The following is a 20,855-nucleotide window of genomic DNA, read 5'->3' as shown; positions in this document are numbered from 1 at the left end:
GAAGAAGGGTCTCGACCCGAAACGTCACCCATTCCTTCTCTCCCGAGATGCTGCCTGACCTGCTGAGTTACTCCAGCACTTTGTGATTAAATTCAGTCTTGGTTTTATGTTCAAGCCCCCTTGAAATGAATGCTTGAAACAATTGCAATTGCCTTCCATACCAGCGACACAACCTGCAAATGAACCCATTTGGAATCTTGCACCAGCTCTCTCAAGTCCCTCTGCACCTCTGATTTCTGAGAACGCTCTCCCCATTGAGAAAGTAGTCTACCCTTGTCCTCCTTCTGTTGTGGAGAGGGTTCAGCACTGCCTTCATAGAGGGAACCGAGGATGGGCAGGTAACCGGTGAGGACCACAGCCAGATGGGAATGACCTTTATTTCTTAACATTAACGGTGGCGCCAGTACGTAACACGTGCCTGCCTGCCCAATATTCAACAGGAACACAACAGGGTCTCCCAGACCAAAGATGGACACAGAGTGCTGGAGTAACTCAGTGGGTCAGGCAGCATCTCTGGAGAACATGGACGGGCCGAGACCGATAGACGTTCAGCTTGAGGAAAAGTCCTGACCTAGTCCCTTCTCTCCAGAGATGCTGCCTGCCCAGCTGAGTTACTCCAGCACTTTGTGTCCATCTTTGGGTATAAGCCAGCATCTGCAGTTCTTTGTTGGCTTTGTCCCAGACCGGTTGCGACGATGAGAGTAATCAAGCAGTCTTCCATTTGCTCATAGATCTGATGCACGGGGCGCAGATGACCATAAACCTCCATGCGCTGATTGGAAAGCAGAAGCCCGCGAGAGTTTTGCTCGTTAAGGAGCAGCGGAGACGACAGAAGCAGGAGATCGAAGCTTTAATCACCACCTTTAGTGCACTCCTGATACCAGTGACCGAGAAGCTCTTGGGAGGCTGGCTCTTTGTTAACTGTAATCCAAGGTCTATCAGACGCTCATTGTTTTGAAGCGATTAGTACTCAGTATGAGTATGTGCTTTAATACTACGTTGAGAATTAGACTTAGGTTTATTATTGACACGTGTACCGGGGGTGCAATGTGGAGCGGGGGGGAAGGAACTGCAGATGCTGGTTTAAATCAAAGATAGACGCAAAGGAGAGGGGGGGACGTGCTGCTTGGGAAAGAGCCTGTCCTTCATATGACATCGCCCAGGCTTGCATCCGACCGCCCATCGACGCCAAAGATACTAGAGGAACAAGATAGACCACTCGACCCTAAAAACCGTGGTACGTCACGGCGCCATTTTAGTCGGCAGAAACTTGCAGAAACATTTAAAAAGAAAAATAACAACAATCTGCGAATTGATAGATGAGATCTATTCTGCATTTTAATGGTATCATCACACACACTGTTCCCCCGAAACACTGATTACACTGCGAGAGGCATAACGGACGGCGGGTTTTGCTTACTAAAATGGCTCCTTTGCGTACTACACTTCAGTTTGGGCGATTTCAATGGAGTGGTCCATCTTGTTCCTCTAGTATCTTTGATCGACGCTGCTCTAGCCGAGGTCTGGAGCAAGCAGCCAACAACCAGGATGCATCACCCGTGGTCAGCCATGACCGAGTGGGGGGCCTTAGAATGAGACACAAAATGTTGGAGTAACTCAGCGGGCCAGGCAGCATCTCTGGAGGGAAGGAATGGGCGACGTTTCGGGATGAGCTTTGTTTTGCATGCCTTCCAAACAGATTAGATAACACGTGTAGGAAGGAAGCGCAGGTGCTGGCCTACACCGAAGACAGACACAAAATGCTGGAGTAACTCAGCGGGACAGGCAGCATCTCTGGAGAGAAGACGGGTCTCGACCCGAATCGTCGCCCATTCCTTCTCTCCAGAGATGCTGCCTGACCCGCTGAGTTACTCCAGCATTTTGCGTCTCGATCAGATAACATTAAACACGAATACAATCCAGTCATCCTTCAGTACAACAGGTAAAGCAAAGGGGAAGATACAGAGTGCAAAATATAGGATACAGTTCTCAGCATTGTAGTGCATCCGTGTACAGCTTTCCATTAAATTAGAAATGTCTTGCACGACAATGCTCCTTCATATCAGTGATTGGGGAATATGCTCTTTCTATATGATACAGTATTTGCCAGTCCTATCGCAACAGTGTTAGAAACATTTAGACAGGTACATTGGCAGGGCAGGTTTAGAGGGATATGGGCCAAACGCAGGCAGGTGGGACTAGTGCAGATGGGACATGTTGGCCGGCATGGGCAAGTTGGGCCGAAGGGCCTGCTTCTGCACTGTATGACTCTCGGTGACTCTATGCGATATTGTGCGCCTCATTAATTAATAAAATTGCAGCCTGAAAATAGCAGCGGATAAGGATTCAGGGTGTTATGGAGAGTGTGTTAAGTTAAGACTGCTGTATTCACGGTAAGGTAAAGTGCTATGATGTAATTTTCAGAGTTGGGAGTTGCGGTGAAAGCCTCCCAATGAACCAAAACGAATAGTTTTTAACAGAGCTCATTTAGAATATGAGTCTCCTGATGAAAACGTGAGGTTGGCTTTGGAATCGTAACTGTGACCTGTGAACATGAGGGTGGCCAAATGAATGGCACGGTTGGTAGAGCCGCTGCCTCACGGCGCCAGAGACCCTGACCTCAATCCTGACCTCGGGTGCTGTCTGCGTGGAGTTTGCACGTTCTCCCCGTGATCGCGTGGATTTCCCCTGGGGGCTCCATTTTCGCGGGTCTGCAGGCTAATTGGCTTTCTGAATCGTCCCCTGGTGCATTGGGAGCGGCTGAGAACATGGGATAGCATAGAACTGGTGCGAACGGGCGGTTGGCGGTCAGTGTGGACCCGATGGGCCAAAGGGCCTGTTTCCACGGCCTATGTCTAAACAAACTACCACAAGCTAATGTTACAAGTTCATGTGAACTCTCGTGGGTTTTAGCAAAACGGCTGCTAGTTTGTGCCGTGTGAAATATTCATAGTGAGACTGAGTTCCCGTTGACATCAGGACTGGTACAGGGGTGGCACACTGGTTCAGGGGTAGAGTTGCTGCCTTACTGCACCAGAGACGCAGGTTCGATCCTGACTAAGGGTGCTGTCTGCATGGGGTTTGTAATTTCTCCCCGTGACCATGTGGGGTTTTTCTCCGGGTGCTCCGGTTTCCTCCCACACTCCAAAGACGTGCAGGTTTGTAGGTTAATTGGCTTCGGTAAGAATTGGTTTCTCGTCAATTGTAAATCGTCCCTCGTGCGTAGGATAGTGTGCTAGCGTGCGGGGAGGTCGCCGGTCGGCGCGGACTCGGTGGGCTGCAAGGCCTGTTTCCAAGCTGTGTCTCCAAAGTCTCAAGGAGGAATTGGAATTATAGCTACAGATACAGCCATGTCCGTCAGACTATTGTAGATCAAGCAGCAACTGTGGACAGAGAAAGAGAGTTGAGTCGAGTTTCTGACCTTTCAGTAGAATTTTAAAGGTTCGAACGCAGGCATGTTTTAAATTACAGAGAAGAGTGGTGGGGATAAAGAGAAGGGAATGTTTGTGCTAGGACAGAGAAGAAGGTAAAATGGATGACTCAGTCCAGAGACGATGCTACCTGACCTGATTGCGTTTTGCAGCATTATTATTTATCTTGTCCCCTGTATCTTCATCCTTCCCTATTTACACCTCCACTGAACTCATTAGTTGCTTTTAATACCTTCACCACCCACGTTGAGCCAATGGCAATCTGTGTCATCCATTTTCCCTCTATGTCACCACCTCCATTCACCCTCTCCACACCCTCCCCTTTTTCTGCAACGGTGGCGCAGCGGTAGAGTTGCTGCCTTACAGCGCTTACAACTCCAGAGACCCGGGTTCGATCCTGGCTTGGGGGAGCCTGTCTGTGCGGAGTATTCACGTTCTCCCCGTGACCTACGTAGGTTTTCTCCGAGAACTTTGTTTTCCTCCCACACTCCCACAGACGTACAGGCTTGTAGGTTAATTGGCTTGGAGTGAATGTAAAATTTGACCCTGGTATAGGATAGTGTTGGTGTGCGGGGATCGCTGGTCGGTGCGGACCCGGTGGGTCGAAGGGCCATATCTCTAAAGGAAACGAAACTTAAAACAATGCCGGTATTCTAACCTTTTCGGTCGAAGGCCGTTGACTCTTGTTTCTCTCTCCACGGATGCTGCCTGACCTCCCGAATATCACCAGCATTTTCTCCTCCTTTATTTCAGAAGTTGAGAGGCTGACCTTTTTACTGCCTTGTAGATTAGTGTAATGGTGTCACTCATGTTACGTGACATGCTTTTGTAGTTACGCCCCTTTAGCTTTTGAGTGACCGCTGCTTGCGAGATTCGGGTTAGTGTAAGTGGAACGTGCAGTGCGTGAGGTCGTGCTGGCAAAAGCATGCGAGTGCCACTAGCGAACTTGTACGATCTGGATTATACAGAGGAGGAACTGGCTTGTTCATGGGCAGGATGCATGAACGTGGCTCCGAAGCAATTCCATAAATTACTCCGATACGGTCATGGCCTATGTCAGTCTGTAAGCGGACCACCTGCCCTTTGGTCGGTGGTGGCAGTGGCCTACTTGGTGTCAGAAGTGGGATACGAACCCACGCCTCCAATTGGAGACCAGCATGACACACAACATGACTGACACCATGACACTATTCCACAGCCTTTCTGCCAATCTCTTCATTGTTTTGTTGCCCTTGCTGATCATTTTTTGTTTCAGGGTGAAGGGTTTGCCCAAACAGGATCTGGATGTCTTGCTTCTGCTTTCCGATGAAGCTTGTTACTTTGCCCAGTGAGTAACTGCGAAGAATCTCAGTCAATCTCATAATCGTCTCCATCGGGAACGTTGAGGGAGTGCAGTGTAGGTTTCACCAGGTTAATTCCCGGGATGGCGGGGGTCTGACATATGATGAAAGAATGGATCGACTGGGCTTACATTCCCTGGAATTTAGAAGGAAAAATGGCTCTTATAGAAACATAAAATTATTAGGGGATTGGACAGGCTAGATGCAGGAAAAATGTTCCCCATGGTGGGGGAGTCCAGAACCAGGAGTCACAGTTTAAGAATAAGGGGTAGGCCATTTCGGACTGAGATGAGGAAAAACTTTTTCACCCACAGAGTTGTGAATCTGTGGAATTCTCTGCCACAGAAGGCAGTGGAGGCCAATTCACTGGATGTATTCAAGAGAGAGTTGGATGTAGCTCTTGGGGCTAAAGAAATCAAGGGATATGGGGAGAAGCCAGGAACGGGGTACTTATTCGGGATGATCAGCTAGCTGGCTCAAAGGGCCAAATGGTCTACTCCAGCACCTATTTTCTATGTTTCCACGTTCATGAGGGAATTGGATAAATATTTGGAAAGAGGTCATTCTTAATGGGAAGTAATGAAGAAGCGTTTTGATTAGTAAGGACGTCAAGGATTATGGGGCGAAGACAGGGGGAAGGGGTCAAGAGGGAAATCTGTAGAATTCATTACCACAGAAGGCTGTGGAGGAAAGTCAATTACATTTTTAAGGCAAAGATGGACAGACTCTTGATTGGTACGGGTGTCAGAGGTTATGAGAAGGCAGGAGAATGGGGTTGAAAGGGATAGATCAGCCATGGTTGGATGGTGGAATAGACTTGATGGGCTGAATGGCCTAATTCTGCTTCTTGAATTTGAGGGAAAGTGGGATAATTTGGGAAAACTCTTTCAAAGAGCTAACGTGAGAAGGATTTGGGGGGGGGGGGGAGGATCATTGAAACTTACCGAATCTTGAAAGGCCTGGATAGAGTGGATGCGAAGAGGATGTCTCCAGTACTGGGAGAGTCTGGGACCAGAGGGAACAGCCTCCAAATAAAAGAACGTACCTTTAGGAAGGAGATGAGGAGGAACGTCTTTAGTCAGAGGGTGGTGAATCTGTGGAATTCATTGCCACAGATGGCTGTGGAGGTCAAGTCATTGGGCATTATTAAAGCGGAGATGGACGGGTTCTTGATTAGTAAGGGTGTCAAAGGTTACGGGGAGAAGGCAGGAGAATGGGGTTGAGAGGGAAAGATAGGTCGGCCATGATTGAATGGCAGAGTAGGCTCGATGGGCCGAATGGCCTGATTCTGTCCCCTATGACTTATGAACTTTGAACATAAGGTCGAATGGTCACAATCTGTTCAGTTGCATATTGCTCAGTTGCAATCTGCAACTAATACAGTTGCAGTCTTAAATTTATGAAGCAGATATATCTAGGAAGCTGTTTTGTTTCAGCCTCGTGTGTTCTGACCAAATTTTTCCTTTGCAGCATCAACACGAGATGTAAAGTCTCTCAATCAAAGCGCATCGTTCTGTCAGACTTGGAAAGAATAGAAATGAGTAAGTGTGAGTTTCTTGTCATTAGGGGACTGTGGCCCTGTGTCAGGGAGTAGAGGCAAACTCAGCTCTGGTGGCCAAATCCAGGGAACCCCAAGTCCAGTTCAGTTCACGGACACAAAATGCTGGAGGAACTCAGCGGGACGGGCAGCATCTCTGGATGGAAGGAATGGGTGACGTCTCGGGTCGAGACCCTTCTTCAGACTGGGAGTCACGGGAGAGGGAGACACAGAGATAAGGAAGGGTAAGGTGCGAAAACGAGACATCAAAAGAGATGCAGCTCAAGGAAAATGTTCAGTTCTGCTCAGTTTCAGTTTAGTTTTTTCTCACGTGTACCGAGGTACAGTGAAAAGCTTTTGTCGCGTGCCATCCAGTCAGCAGAAAGACAATACATGACTACAATTGAGCCATTTACAGTGTATAGATACATGGTAATGGGATAACGTTTAGTGCAAGGTAAAGCCAGCAAATTCTGATCAAGGATAGTCGGAGGGTCACCAGTAGATAGTAGTTCACCCCCGTCTCTGGCTGTGGTAGGATGATTCAGTTGCCTGATAACAGCCGGGGAAAAAACCTGTCCCTGAATCTGGAGGTGTGCGTTTTCACAGTTCCATACCTTTTGCCTGATGGGAGAGGGGAGAAGAGGGAGTGGCCAGGGTGCGACTCGTCCTTGATTATGCAGCTGGACTTGCCGAGGCAGCGTGAGGTGTAGGTTGACCAAGGTCAAGGAATACATGTCAACAGCAAAAATAGCTCCTGATGTATATTTTGCACCAGCTGAATAGAAACATAGAAACATAGAAAATAGATGCAGGAGTAGGCCATTCGGCCCTTCGAAACTGCACCGCCATTCAATATGATCATGGCTGATTATCCAACTCAGTATCCCGTACCTGTCTTCTCTCCATACCCCCTGATCCCTTTAGCCACAAGGGCCACATCTAACTCCCTCTTACATATAGCTCTCCAATGGTGTAGCCAGTCTTCGAGGGCCTCTGGACTACTCCCTTCTGCTTCCTACCCCTTGGTCTTCCCCATGTCCATCCAAATCCATTCGACTTCCTTATCGTCTGACCTAGGATTCTTCCTCACTACTATCGTCCTCCAGGGCTGCCCTTCCATTAAGCTTGTCTCTCTGCTATTGTACCCTGGAGTATTGAGTTCTCTGCCTTCATCAACTTGCAAACTGATCTCTGTTTGGAGATGCCTCTCTCTCCATCCCTCCCCCACCCAAGTCGTACCAGCTTCAAAGTCGTCTTGCTGAGTCTCGTTGGCTGTACTAGTTCACACCTAGCCCACAGCTAACACTGGCCTGCCTCATTTATCATCGTGACTTTTTTGGCATGTAAAGCGTCTTTGAGTGTTTGAAAAGCGCTATATAAATGTAATGCATTATTATTATTATTATTATTATATCTTTCATTCATTTGTCCTGTATCCCTCTACATCACTGTCCACCTCCCTCGCTTCCCTTTCCCCTGACTCCTGTGTCTGAGGAAGGGTCTCGAACTGAAACGTCGCCCATTCCTTCTCTCCAGAGGTGCTGTCTGACCCGCTGAGTTACTCCAGCTTTTTGTGCCTACCTCTATTTTGACAATTGGATCATTGGCTTTATTTGGGACACTATTCCATCTACCTTGTTAGGAGCAAAGATACCAGAGGAACAAGATGGGCCACTCCGTTGAAATCTCCTAAACTGAAGTGTAGTACGCAAAGGAGCGTAACGTCCACCATTTTAGTAGGCAAAACCCACCGTTCGCTCTGCCTCTCGCAGTGTAATCAGTGTTTTGGGGGAACAGTATGTGTGTTGATACCATAAAAATGCAGAATATATCTCATCTATCAATTCACAGATTTTTGTTATTTTTCTTTTAAATGTTTCTGCAAGTTTCTGCCTACTAAAATGGCGTCATGACATACTACGGTTTTTTGGGTCGGGTGGTCTATCTTGTTCCTCTAGTATCTTTGGTTAGGAGTGCTTAAGATTAGAACCCTGCTCCCAACTCCCTGCTCCCCTGTTCCTCTCATGTATCCCCTGTCCCAACCCATTGCCCTCTACTTATTATCAGCCTCACCGTCCTGCTGTGCTAACACATTGTCCTTTCTTAGGCTTGTATACACTGGAATTTAGACAGATGAGAGGAGATCTTATCGAAACATATAAGATTTTTAAGGGGTTGGGCACGTTAGAGGCAGGAAACATGTTCCCAATGTTGGGGGAGTCCAGAACCAGGGGCCACAGTTTAAGAATAAGGGGTAGGCCATTTAGAACGGAGATGGGGAAAAACATTTTTCAGTCAGAGAGTTGTAAATCCATGGAATTCTCTGCCTCAGAAGGCAGTGGGGGCCAATTCTCTGAATGCATTCAAAAGAGAGCTAGATAGAGCTCTTAAGGATAGCGGAGTCAGGGGGTATGGGGAGAAGGCAGTAACGGGGTACTGATTGAGAATGATCAGCCATGATCACATTGAATGGTGGTGCTGGCTCGAAGGGCCGAATGGCCGACTCCTGCACCTATTTTCTATTGTCTTCTCTTTAAATTTACCAGTGTTCATAGGTTCATGTGACAGGAGCAGAATTAGGCCAGTCAGGCCCATCATGTCTACTCCACCATTCAATCATGGCTGATCTATCTTTCCCTCCTAACCCTATTCTCCTGCCTTCTCCCCATAACCCAATGCTTCTTCTCTTAAACTCTCCCCCCCTCATAAGACCCCAACCCCCACCCTCTCTCCCATCCCAACAATTATGAGTCCTAATTAATTGTTTTGGCTAATTCAAGCCAAACCTGTCCCAATAGATGTCCATCCCAATAGAGCTCTTTCGCCATGACAGGTGAAATCTCTGAATTCCTGCCATACCATTCTTTGAACCGCACGTTCAACTCTCCGATCTTTTGGACCTGACACCAATTTGCACCTGGTTTGGGAAGTAATCCAGGGGAGAGTGAACCTCGGGACAGGATGGTTGATCCTTGTCATCTTCTCGGTGCCAGGCAACCGGGGACTGACTTTCAACTGTTGACTTTGGTTTCGAGGTACAGCGTGGAGGACATACGCCGGGCCTGGTGCCCACCAGCGATCGCCCCTTGCACTAGTTCTACCCTGCCACTACCTGGTCGATTTACAGAAGCCAGCCTTCTGTGTGTCGGAGTCCGCTGGGGAAATGTGATCAATCTGCAAATGACAACACTTTCTTTCTCAAGGTCATCACCACCGCACCAGGGAAAATGCCCATAAGATTTGTATGAAGGTTTATTACAACTGCTCTGGGAAGGGCACCAGCCAGTACGTACTGAGGCCAGCTCTTCTCCCCCAGCAAGGCGGCAACCAAGGTAAGCAAGCACCTTGTAGCTTAGTTTACAACTCGGAAACAGGCCCTTCGGCCCAGCTGGTCTTCCCCTTGCCCTCTTCCTCCACCCGAATCGTTTAACCAGTTCCACAGTTCACCGCATTGTATCGACCTTGACATCACACCCTTCCCAGCCAACAAGAGGCCGACCACAGTACCACCCTGTCGGAGGGCGTTTTAGTTTAGTTTAGTATAAGAAAATAACTGCAGATGCTGGTACAAATCAAAGGTATTTATTCACAAAATGCTGGAGTAACTCAGCAGGTCAGGCAGCATCTCAGGAGAGAAGGAATGGGCGACGTTTCGGGTCGAGACCCTTCTTCCGTTTAGTTCAGTTCTAGGGATACAGCGCAGAAACAGGCCCTTCGGCCCACCGAGTCTGTACCGACCACCGATCCCTGCGCACTAACACTATCCCACACACACTAGGGACTATTTACAATTTTACCCAGCCAGTTAGCCTACAAACCTGTAAGTCTCTGGAATAGACAATAGACAATAGGTGCAGGAGTAGGCCATTCAGCCCTTCGAGCCAGCACCGCCATTCAATGCGATCATGGCTGATCACTCTCAATCAGTACCCCGTTCCTGCCTTCTCCCCATACCCTCTCACTCCGCTATCCTTAAGAGCTCTATCCAGCTCTCTCTTGAAAGCATCCAACGAACTGGCCTCCACTGCCTTCTGAGGCAGAGAATTCCACACCTTCACCACTCTCTGACTGAAAAAGTTCTTCCTCATCTCCGTTCTAAATGGCCTACCCCTTATTCTTAAACTGTGGCCCCTTGTTCTGGACTCCCCCAACATTGGGAACATGTTTCCTGCCTCTAATGTATCCAATCCCCTAATTATCTTATATGTTTCAATAAGATCCCCCCTCATCCTTCTAAATTCCAGTGTATACAAGCCCAATCGCTCCAGCCTTTCAATGTGGGAGGAAACCGGAGCTCCCAGAGAAAACCCACACAGATCACGGGGAGAACGTACGGACCCTATACAGGCAGCGCCCGTAGTCAGGATCGAACCTCATGCTAATCCCCAGCATTTGATCTGTAACCTTCCAGGGTCCATAACTCCCTTGACCTTCTAGATACCTCTCATATGTTCTCGGAGTACCTACCCTCAAGCAGTGTGTTCCAACATGGACCACCCTCTGAGTGAGAAAAAGTCTTTACCAGATCTCATCTGAACTATCACATTAAACCTTTTCCCTCTAGACTTTGAGACTTTAGAGATACAGCGTGGAAACAGGCCCTTCGGCCCACTGAATCCGTGCCGACTAGCGATTGCCCCACTCACTAGCATTATCGTGTGGGATGAAACCGGAGCACCCACAGAAAACCCACACGGTCACAGGGAGAATGTACACACTCCGTACAGACAGCGCCCGTGGTCGGGATCGAACCCGGGCCCCTGCCGCTGTAAGGCAGCAACTCTACCGCTGCGCCACCGTGCTGTTCCTATCCCGCTGGTATTAGACACTAATCTAATGGCAATCATCATTGACCCCTGATAGACACAAAGTGCTGGAGTAACTCAGTGGATCAGGCAGCATCCCTGGAGAATGTTAGAGTTTTACAAGAATGATCCCAGGAATGAGTAGGTTCGCCTAAGATTGGCGTTTGTCGGCACTGGGCCTGTACTCGCTGATGTTTAGAAGAATGAGGGGGGGACCTCATTGAAACGTACAGAATATTGAAAGGCTTGGACAGAGTGGATGTGGAGAGGATGTTTCCACTAGTGGGAGAGTCAAGGACCAGAGGTCACAGCCTCAGAATTAAAGGACGTTCTTTTAGGAAGGAGATGAGGAAAAAAATATTTAGTCAGAGGTTGGTGAATCTGTGGAATTCTTTGTCACAGAAGGCTGTGGAGGCCAAGTCAGTGGATATTTTTAAGGCAGAGATCGATAGATTCTTGATTAGTAAATGTGTCAGATGTTATGGGGAGAAGGCAGGAGAATGGGGTTAGGAGGGAGATAGATCAGCCATGATTGAATGGCGGAGTAGACCTGATGGGCCGAATGGCCTAATTCTACACCAATCCCTTATGAGAACATGGATGGATGACGTTTTGTGTTGGGAACCTTCTTCGCCCTCTAGTTCTGCCGTTCACAATGGGTACAACATTTCACAACTTTTCCATCCCTCAGCTCGACAATTCGCAACTCTTTCATCTTTTTGGGCTCACACCTGTCTCTTCGTCTCCGCATTCGTCCAACAATCTGCCTATCAAAGTAAAAAATGAAAACCCTCACCTGTATTCACCTCTCACCAGACATGCTCTGCCCTGGCCCTCCTGTCTCACACCTTTCTTTCCTCACCTCCCCCGACAACCAGTCTGAAAAAGGGTCCCGACCCGAAATATCACCTACCTGTATTCTACCAGGGCAGCTTACAACCCAACGGTATGAATATTGGTGCCTCTAACTTGCTTTCCCTCTCTCTCTCTCTCTCTCTGTCCCTTCCCCTCCATCGTCGCCCTACTAGTTTCACTGTCGTCTTGCCCTCGTTATCACCTTCTCCACAGCCAACAACGGTCTTGTTGGTTCCATCTTTCCTTGATTCGCGTTGATGGCTTTGATTTGACCTTTTGCACGTCTTTCGCTCATTCGTTCTTTGCACCTATTTCATACCCCCCCAGCTGCCCTCTCCCCCGACTCTCCATCTGAAGAAGGGTCTCGACCCGAAACGCCATCCGATCCCTTTCTCCAGAGACGCTGCCGCCTGACCCAGGGAGTTGTTCCACCATTCTGTGTCCACCTTCGGTTGTAATCCAGCATGGGCGGTTCCGTTTTGGCGTATCCTTGGTCAGCCATCGGGAGGGCTAGGTGGTTAATGTGTAGTGTTTTTCAGACAACCTCTATGCTATAGCTGTGGTCATTCGAAGGGCCAAACAGGCGATCACAGGAGTAGAAATGCCGATCATTGCGGAGAGGATACGCAGGTGAGTTACAGAAACATAGAAACATAGAAAATAGGTGCAGGAGTAGGCCATTCGGTCCTTCGAGCCTGTACGCACCGCCATTCAATATGATCATGGCTGATCATCCAACTCAGTATCCTGTACCTGCCTTCTCTCCATACCCCCTGATCCCTTTAGCCACAAGGGCCACATCTACCTCCCTCTTAAATATAGCCAATGAACTGGCCTCAACTACCTTCTGTGGCAGAGAATTCCACAGATTCACCACTCTCTGTGTGAAAAAAAACTTTCTCATCTCAGTCCTAAAAGACTTCCCCCTTATCCTTAAACGGTGACCCCTTGTTCTGGACTTCCCCAACATGGGGAACAATCTTCCTGCATTTATCCTGTCCAACCCCTTAAGAATTTTGTACGTTTCTATAAGATCCCCTCTAAATTCCAGCGAGTACAAGCCGAGTCTATCCAGTCTTTCTTCACATGAAAGTCCTGCCATCCCAGGAATCAATCTGGTGAACCTTCTCTGTACTCCCTCTATGGCAAGAATGTCTTTCCTCAGATTAGGAGACCAAAACTGTACGCAATACTCCAGGTGTGGTCTCACCAATGCCCTGTACAACTGCAGCAGAACCTCCCTGCTCCTATACTCAAATCCCCTCGCTATGAATGCCAACATACCATTCGCTTTCTTCACTGCCTGCTGCACCTGCATGCCTACTTTCAATGACTGGTGCACCACGACACCCAGGTCTCGTTGCATGTCCCCTTTTCCTAATTGGCCACCATTCAGTTATTGAGTGGGGTGCGCCTGGTCCACTTTGTCGTGCCAGATCGGGAAGAGATTCCCTCTGTGTCAAGACGACTTTGGAGGTCGGGGTATTCGCAGAACGCAAAATACTTCCTCATTTGTTCCAAATATTCTCTTTGAATTGTTCCGGATTGGAGAGGACAGTGCTCATTCGTCCATAAGTCATGGGAGGAGAATTCCATCATTCGGCCCATCGAGTCTACTCCACCATTCAATCACGGCTGACCTATCTTTCCCACTCATCCCAGGACAAGGGGTAGGCCATTTGGAAGGGAGATGAGGAAAAACTTTTTCAGTCAGAGAGTTGTGAATCTGTGGAATTCTCTGCCTCAGAAGGCAGTGGAGGCCAATTCTCTGAATGCATTCAAGAGAGAGCTAGATAGAGCTCTTAAGGATAGCGGAGTCAGGGGGTATGGGGAGAAGGCAGGAACGGGGTACTGATTGAGAATGATCAGCCATGGTCACATTGAATGGCGGTGCTGGCTCGAAGGGCCGAATGGCCTCCTCCTGCACCTATTGTCTATTGACAACTGTCTTCTCCTGATAACCCTTGGCACCCGAGTTCATCACTGTATGAAGACCTTGGCTGTCCAACCACAGAGGGTTGTGTGGGGTCCCATGCTCCCAAGTCCCAGTCCCTCAGAGGGAGTCTGAAGAAACGTCCCGACCCGAAACACCATCTATCCATTTCCCACCACAGATGCTGCCTGACCTGCTGAGTTCCTCCAGCACTTTGCGTTTTGTTATTTGCTCCAGATTCCACCGTCTCCATCGTACTGCCCGACTATGGAAGCTCCTCAAGGTGTTGCCACTTTGAAGAGGTTCTCCTCCTCTTTCCAACACGAGTTCTCTCCCACTGCCCCCCCCCTCTACGGCTCCAATAGATGTCCTGTGCTTTGAGGAAGTCTTCTTCGCGTCTCTTCTCGCCCGGACTTGCTATCGCTGCGCCGTGTCCTCCCAGTCCAAGGAAGGGCCTCTACCCAAAACGCCCTCTGCCCACTTCCCCACACATGCTGCCTGGCCCGCTGAGTTCCTCCGTTCCTCCGGCACTTGCGTGCGTGGTGGGCTGAAGATCGCTTGTGCCCCTCTCAGTGGAAAGGTCCAGTCGGCTTTAAGCAAAGAACCCAGCTCCAATGCTGGTGTCGGTGGTGGTGGTGGGGGGGGGGGGGAATCTTGATTGTCCTTTTCCAGGGTTAGGAATTTCGGGAATAGGACGTTCCCCGGAGCAGGAGAGGCCGCGGGGGATGTTCTGACGAGCAGGGCTGTGTCCGGTAAATAACGCGGTGCCGATGTCTTGGTGCCTTGCAGTAAATATTTCATGGAAAGCGTGTGGACCATGCTGGTCTCCTTCATTCACTTCATCGTGGCCGGGGTCAAGTCCATCTTCAAGCCATGTCAACGGAGGAAGCACAGGTACAGGTGTCGTTCCCCAGTAACTTAGAAACATAGACATTGAAAATAGGTGCAGGAGTAGGCCATTCGGCCCTTCGAGCCTACATCGCCATTCAATATGATCATGGCTGATCATCCAACTCAGTATCCCGTACCTGCCTTCTCTCCATACCCCCTGATCCCTTTAGCCACAAGGGCCACATCTAACTCCCTCTTAAATATAGCCAATGAACTGGCCTCAATTACCTTCTGTGGCAGAGAAATCCACAGATTCGCCACTCTCTGTGTGAAAAAAAACTTTCTCATCTCGGTCCTAAAAGACTTCCCCCTTATCCTTAAACTGTGACCCCTTGTTCTGGACTTCCCCAACATGGGGAACAATCTTCCTGCATCTAGCCTGTCCAACCCCTTAAGAATTTTGTAAGTTTCTATAAGATCCCCCCTCAATCTTCTAAATTCCAGCGAGTACAAGCCGAGTCTATCCAGTCTTTCTTCATATGAAAGTCCTGCCATCCCAGGAATCAATCTGGTGAACCTTCTCTGTACTCCCTCTATGGCAAGAATGTCTTTCCTCAGATTAGGAGACCAAAACTGTGCGCAATACTCCAGGTGTGGTCTCACCAAGGCCCTGTACAACTGCAGCAGAACCTCCCAGCAGCAGAACTTGTCTCGCTTCTCGGTTTCAGTGCACATGTGGGGCATATTGAGGGGTAGACTCAAACACAGCTGGAGAAGCTCAGCGGGTCAGGCAGCGTCTCTGGAGAGGAGGAATGGGCGATGTTTCGGGTCGAGACCCTTCTTCAGACTGGTGCCAGGGGAGTGGGCGGTACAGAGGTCGAATGTAGTCGGAGACAGTAAGACCGGTGGGAGAACTGGGAAGGGGGAGGGGATGGATCGCCCACTCCCCTGACATCAGTCTGAAGAAGGGCCTCGACCCAAAACGTCACCCATTCCTTCTCTCCAGAGATGCTGCCTGACCCGCTGAGTTAGTTACTCCAGCATTTTGTGTCTACCTTCCACTTAAACCAGCACTTGCAGTTGCTTCCTACACAATGCTCCACATGCGCATAAAGGCCAGGTGTCGCGTTTTGGGAAGTCAAACCAGGGCAGGACCTTCACAGTGAGCGACATGGCCCTGGGGTCTGTTGTCGAGCACAGGGGTCGAGCAGTGCAGCCACATAGTTCTCTGAAAGTGGAGTCACAGATAGATAGGGCGGCCAACAAGGCTTTTGCTACATTGGCCTTCATCGGTCAGGGTATTGAGTGAAGAGGTTGGAATGTTATATTAGAGTTGTGCAAGACGTTGGCGAGTCCGCAAGTGGAGTATTACGTTCAGTTTTGGTCACCCTGCTGCAGGAAGGATGTTGATAACTTGCAGGTTTGTAGGTTAATTGGCTTCTGTAAATTCTAATTGTAAATGATCCCTAGTGTATAGGATGGTCCCTTCGCTGGCCGAAGGGTCTGTTTCCACCCTGCATCTCTAAAAAAAATCTTTTCAAAAATCGATGGTCGGTGTGGACTCGGTGGGCCGAATGGCCTATATCCATGCTGGATCGCTAAACTTAACTAAACTACGGACATTCAGGGGAGAGGCCATGGTGTTCTCTTCCCCTGAACCTTCCCTCCTAGTGGTCTGCAGCACGCCTGGATTCATTCTCTTACCACCACCTCCCTTGGTCAGGCTGCCGTGAATCACGGAGAAAAGGTTGGAGATGTAGACAGGAGGAGCTCTGGAGAGAGGTTGGAGATGTGGGCAGGGTGGTCGATGGAGAGAGGTTGGAGTTGGGGGCAGGGTGGTCTCATGGAGAGAGGTTGGAGTTGGGGGCAGGGTGGTCAATGGTAAGAGGTTGGAGTTGGGGGCAGGGTGGTCTCATGGAGAGAGGTTGGAGTTGGGGGCAGGGTGGTCCATGGAGAGAGGTTTGAGTTGGGGGAAGGTGGTCTCTGGAGAGACGTTGGAGATGTGGGCAGGGTGGTCTCGGGAGAGAGGTTTGAGATATGGACAGTGATGCCACAGGAGAAAAGTTGGAGATGTGGGCAGGCTGGTCCATGGAGAAAGGATTGAGATGTGGGCAGGGTGGTCTCATGGAGAGAGGTTTGAGATGTGGGCAGGGTGGTCGATGGAGAGAGGATTGAGATGTGGGCAGGGTGGTCGATGGAGAGAGGATGGAGATGTGGGCAGGGTGGTCGATGGAGAGAGGATTGAGATGTGGACAGTGATGCCACAGGAGAAAAGTTGGAGATGTGGGCAGGCTGGTCCATGGAGAAAGGATTGAGATGTGGGCAGGGTGGTCTTGGGAGGTTGGAGATGTGGGAAGGGTGGTCTTGGGAGAGAGGTTTGAGATGTGGACAGTGATGCCACAGGAGAGAAGTTGGAGATGTGGGCAGGCTGGTCCATGGAGAAAGGATTGAGATGTGGGCAGGGTGGTCTCGGGAGAGTTTGAAGATGTGGGCATGGTGGTCTCATGGAGAAAGGATTGAGATGTGGGCAGGTGGTCTCTGGAGAGAGGTTGGAGATGTGGGTAGGGTGGTCACAGCCGGGGGGGGGGGGGGGTAGGGGGTCGGCTGTCCAGGTCACCCGGGCGTTCACCGCCACTGTCTCCATCCTAGCAAGGTGAGCACGTCCCACAGCCGCCTGGTGGAGTCCAGGAACAAGGAGCGGGTGGAGACATCTCCACTCATTGTGGCGCCGTGCGGTCCGACGGAGCGGCGGGAGATCCGAGACCGCATCTTGTCCATCTACCTGCCGAGCGGCGGCCGGGCGAAGCTACAGGCATCCCACTACAGGCTGGTCCCCGTGGTCCCCGAGGGAGCCGACAGCTTGCGGGTGTTGGACAGAGACTGGGGCCTGGTCTCCATCAAGAGCAGCTCTTCCACCTCCGCCTCCCTGTCCCCCTCCGCCTCCCCGTCCCCCTCCGCCTCCCCGTCCCCCTCCGGCTCCAACACCTCCTCCACCACCTCCCTGGAGGCGGCCCCCGGCTCGTCCCCACCCCCGGTACCCCCCACCCCCCCCGCCGCCGGCCCAGTGACGGCCGGGACGAGGACGACCCTGCCCGGTGCCCCGGGGGAGAAGTCCCCCGCTCCCCGCAGCGCCGGCCGAAGAAGCCCCGGCGGCAGTGGCAGGAGGACTCCCTGGACTCGTCCGGGAGCTCGACGCCATCTCTCCCCGGCACTGTCTACACGCAGAGCGACAAGTGAGGGGGGAACAAACGAACAAACAAATGCCGGGCAAGGGTGGGGGGGCTGCGTTTGCACAGAGCGTTTGTTTGCATGGACTTCACATTGACTGATGGAGCGGTCAGCTTACCACTTGGTCTTTCTCCATCCAAACCCCTTACTCCACTTGGTCATTCTCCAAACCCCCTTACTCCACTTGGTCATTCTCCATCCAAACCCCCTTACTCCACTTGGTCATTCTCCAATCCCCCTTACTCCACTTGGTCATTCTCCAATCCCCCTTACTCCACTTGGTCATTCTCCATCCAAACCCCCTTACTCCACTTGGTCATTCTCCATCCAAACCCCCTTACTCCACTTGGTCATTCTCCATCCAATCCCCCTTACTCCACTTGGTCATTCTCCATCCAAACCCCCTTACTCCACTTGGTCATTCTCCAATCCCCCTTACTTCACTTGGTCTTTCTCCAAACCCCCTCATATCACTTGGTCTTTCTCTCTCCCCCCCCCCCCCTCCCCACACACACACACACCGCGAATCAAACACAATACCTGCCATCCCCGTGAGACGCTGAAACTGTCTCTGCCAAACCTTTTCCAAAGACTTGTGTTATCATGGGGAGAGAAATTAAAAAAGATATATGTCGATCTGAAACGCTGTGTGGACAAACAACAAACTCAACGGGTCGGGCAGCGTCCGTGTGGGAAGAAGAATCAACAGCGAACAGGACAGGCGAAGGGACTTCCAGCTGGCACCTGACTGCCCCCCTTCAGTTTGAGGGCCGCCAGGAACTGCAGATGCTGGAAACCACAAAGTGCTGGAGGAACTCGGCACTCCACAGAAGAGAGACACAACAAAAAAAATAGGAGCGACTCGGCGGGTCAGGCAGCATCTGTGGAGAGAAGGAACGGGTAACGTTTTGGGTCGAGACCCTTCTCCAGACCTGTAGAACTCGGGACATCTCGACCCGAAACGTCACCCATCCCCTTTTTCTCCAGAGACGCTGCCTGTCCCGCCGAGTTACTCCAGCATCTTGTGTCTTGTCTTCGGTGTCAAGCAGCATCTGCAGTTCCTTCCTACACACTCCACGGATGCCGCCTTTTTTTCTGCTGAGTTCCTCCAGCACTTTGTGTTTTGTTTGAGGTTGGCAGCATCTGCAGTTCCTGAGTCCCCCAACCTGCTGATGGGAGGCAGTCGCGACACGGGTCAAAGATACTTCGCCCGTTGCGCGTTTCTCCTTCCACAGACGCTGCCCAACCAGCTGAAAATGTTCTAGTTTAATTTCCAGTTGGGAGGAGAGTTGTAATATTTCGAAACATTGAACGAGGTGCACCCAGGGGGGGTTGTGGATCGGTGTACAAGCCAACACTGTGGTCTCCAGTGACCAAGTCTGTCCCACTACATTTAGCAACCCCCATTCAACCAATGTACAAACCCATCACTTTCTATTTTAAGTGCAATATATTTTATACTTTGTCTCTTCTATTGTTGTTTGGAAACTTTATTTGCATCCTGAAACTCGCTGGGGAAAAAGAAAACATTTTAATACAGTGTTCCACTTTGTCAAATCCATCTTAAATTATTCAAACTTGAATGTGAAAGAAAAGGATTAAAGATTTATGTTTTTATTCAAAGAGAATTTGTCTTTGTTTTCCTTTTGGTGATGACTGTGACCAGCTGGGAATACGGAGAGATAGCGATTGAGTCCGTCCGGCGTTGGCGAACTCAGAAAAGGACAAGTAGGGGATGGGAAAGGTGACACAAAATGCTGGAGTAACTCAACAGGTTGGGCAGCATCTCTGGAGAGAAGGAAGAAATAGGTTTATTCGCAAAATGCTGGAGTAACTCAGAAGGTCAGGCAGCATCTCGGGAGAGAAGGAATGGGTGACGTTTCGGGTCGAGACCCTTCTTCAGACTGAGAGTCGTGGGGGAGGGAAACTAGAGGGGGTGTACAAGTAGGGAAACAAATGAGGCCCAGCACGGATAATCAAGGAAAAGGTCGCAAGTGTTAGGAGCAGAATTAGGCCATTCGGCCCATCAAGTCTCCTTCGCCATTCAATCATGGCTCGTACGTCTCTCCCTCCTAACCCCATTCTCCTGCCTTCTCCCCATAACCCCTGGCCCACCGTACTAATCAAGAATCTATCTATCTCTGCCTTGGGAGATAGGTGGAGCCCACAATGTTCCATTGTTGGTTGTGGGAGAGGTGGACAGAGCAGCGATACAAACAGTGTATGTATGTATCCAGGTATCCATACACTGTAAATGGATTGATTGTAATCGTGTATTGTCTTTCTGCTGGCTGGTTGGCACGCAACAAAAAGCTTTTCACTGTACCTCGGCACACGTGACAATAAACTAACCTGAACTGAAACGAGTAGGACGACGGGAGGGGAAGGACTGAGAGAGAGAGAGAGAGAGAGGGAGAGGGAGAGGGAGAGGGAGAGGGAGAGAGAGAGGGGATGCAGAGGGTGAATGGGTGGATATTTGACCCTGAAGTGGTCTTGCCTTGAGGGCAGTGGAGTTCATGGGTTGGGGAGGGCGGGTGAGGGAGACTAACGCACACTTGATAGACACAAAACGCCGGAGCAATTCAGCGGGTCAGGCAGCATCTCTGGAGAGAGGAGATCTTATCGAAACGTATGAGATTATTAAGGGGTTGGACGCGTTAGAGGCAGGAAACATGTCCCCAATATTGGGGGAGTCCAGAACAAGGGGCCACAGTTTAAGAATAAGGGGTAGGCCATTTAGAACTGAGATGAGGAAAAACTTTTTCAGTCAGAGAGTTGTGAATCTGTGGAATTCTCTGCCTCAGAAGGCAGTGGGGGCCAATTTTCTGAATACATTCAAGAGAGAGCTAGATAGAGCTCTTAAGGATAGCGGAGTCAGGGTGTATGGGGAGA

The 20,855-nt window shown here is 50.0% G+C and overlaps 1 protein-coding gene across 1 annotated transcript in view; it reads left to right on the top strand.

The window, feature by feature from the left end:
* Positions 1-17,972, top strand: part of LOC144610287 (phosphatidylinositide phosphatase SAC2-like) — a 48,964-nt gene extending 30,992 nt beyond the window's left edge. Inside the window, exons 15-22 of the mRNA XM_078428876.1 lie at positions 732-933; positions 4,687-4,758; positions 6,242-6,312; positions 9,515-9,643; positions 12,529-12,601; positions 14,694-14,798; positions 17,385-17,681; positions 17,801-17,972. Of these exons, the coding sequence (XP_078285002.1) occupies positions 732-933; positions 4,687-4,758; positions 6,242-6,312; positions 9,515-9,643; positions 12,529-12,601; positions 14,694-14,798; positions 17,385-17,681; positions 17,801-17,972 (1,121 nt within the window). The remainder of the gene's footprint in view (positions 1-731; positions 934-4,686; positions 4,759-6,241; positions 6,313-9,514; positions 9,644-12,528; positions 12,602-14,693; positions 14,799-17,384; positions 17,682-17,800) is intronic.
* The last annotated feature ends 2,883 nt before the right edge of the window (positions 17,973-20,855 follow it).

Source organism: Rhinoraja longicauda, chromosome 36 (assembly GCF_053455715.1).
Source record: "Rhinoraja longicauda isolate Sanriku21f chromosome 36, sRhiLon1.1, whole genome shotgun sequence".
Lineage (NCBI taxonomy): Eukaryota > Metazoa > Chordata > Chondrichthyes > Rajiformes > Arhynchobatidae > Rhinoraja > Rhinoraja longicauda.
This window is presented reverse-complemented; position numbering and strand designations above follow the sequence as displayed.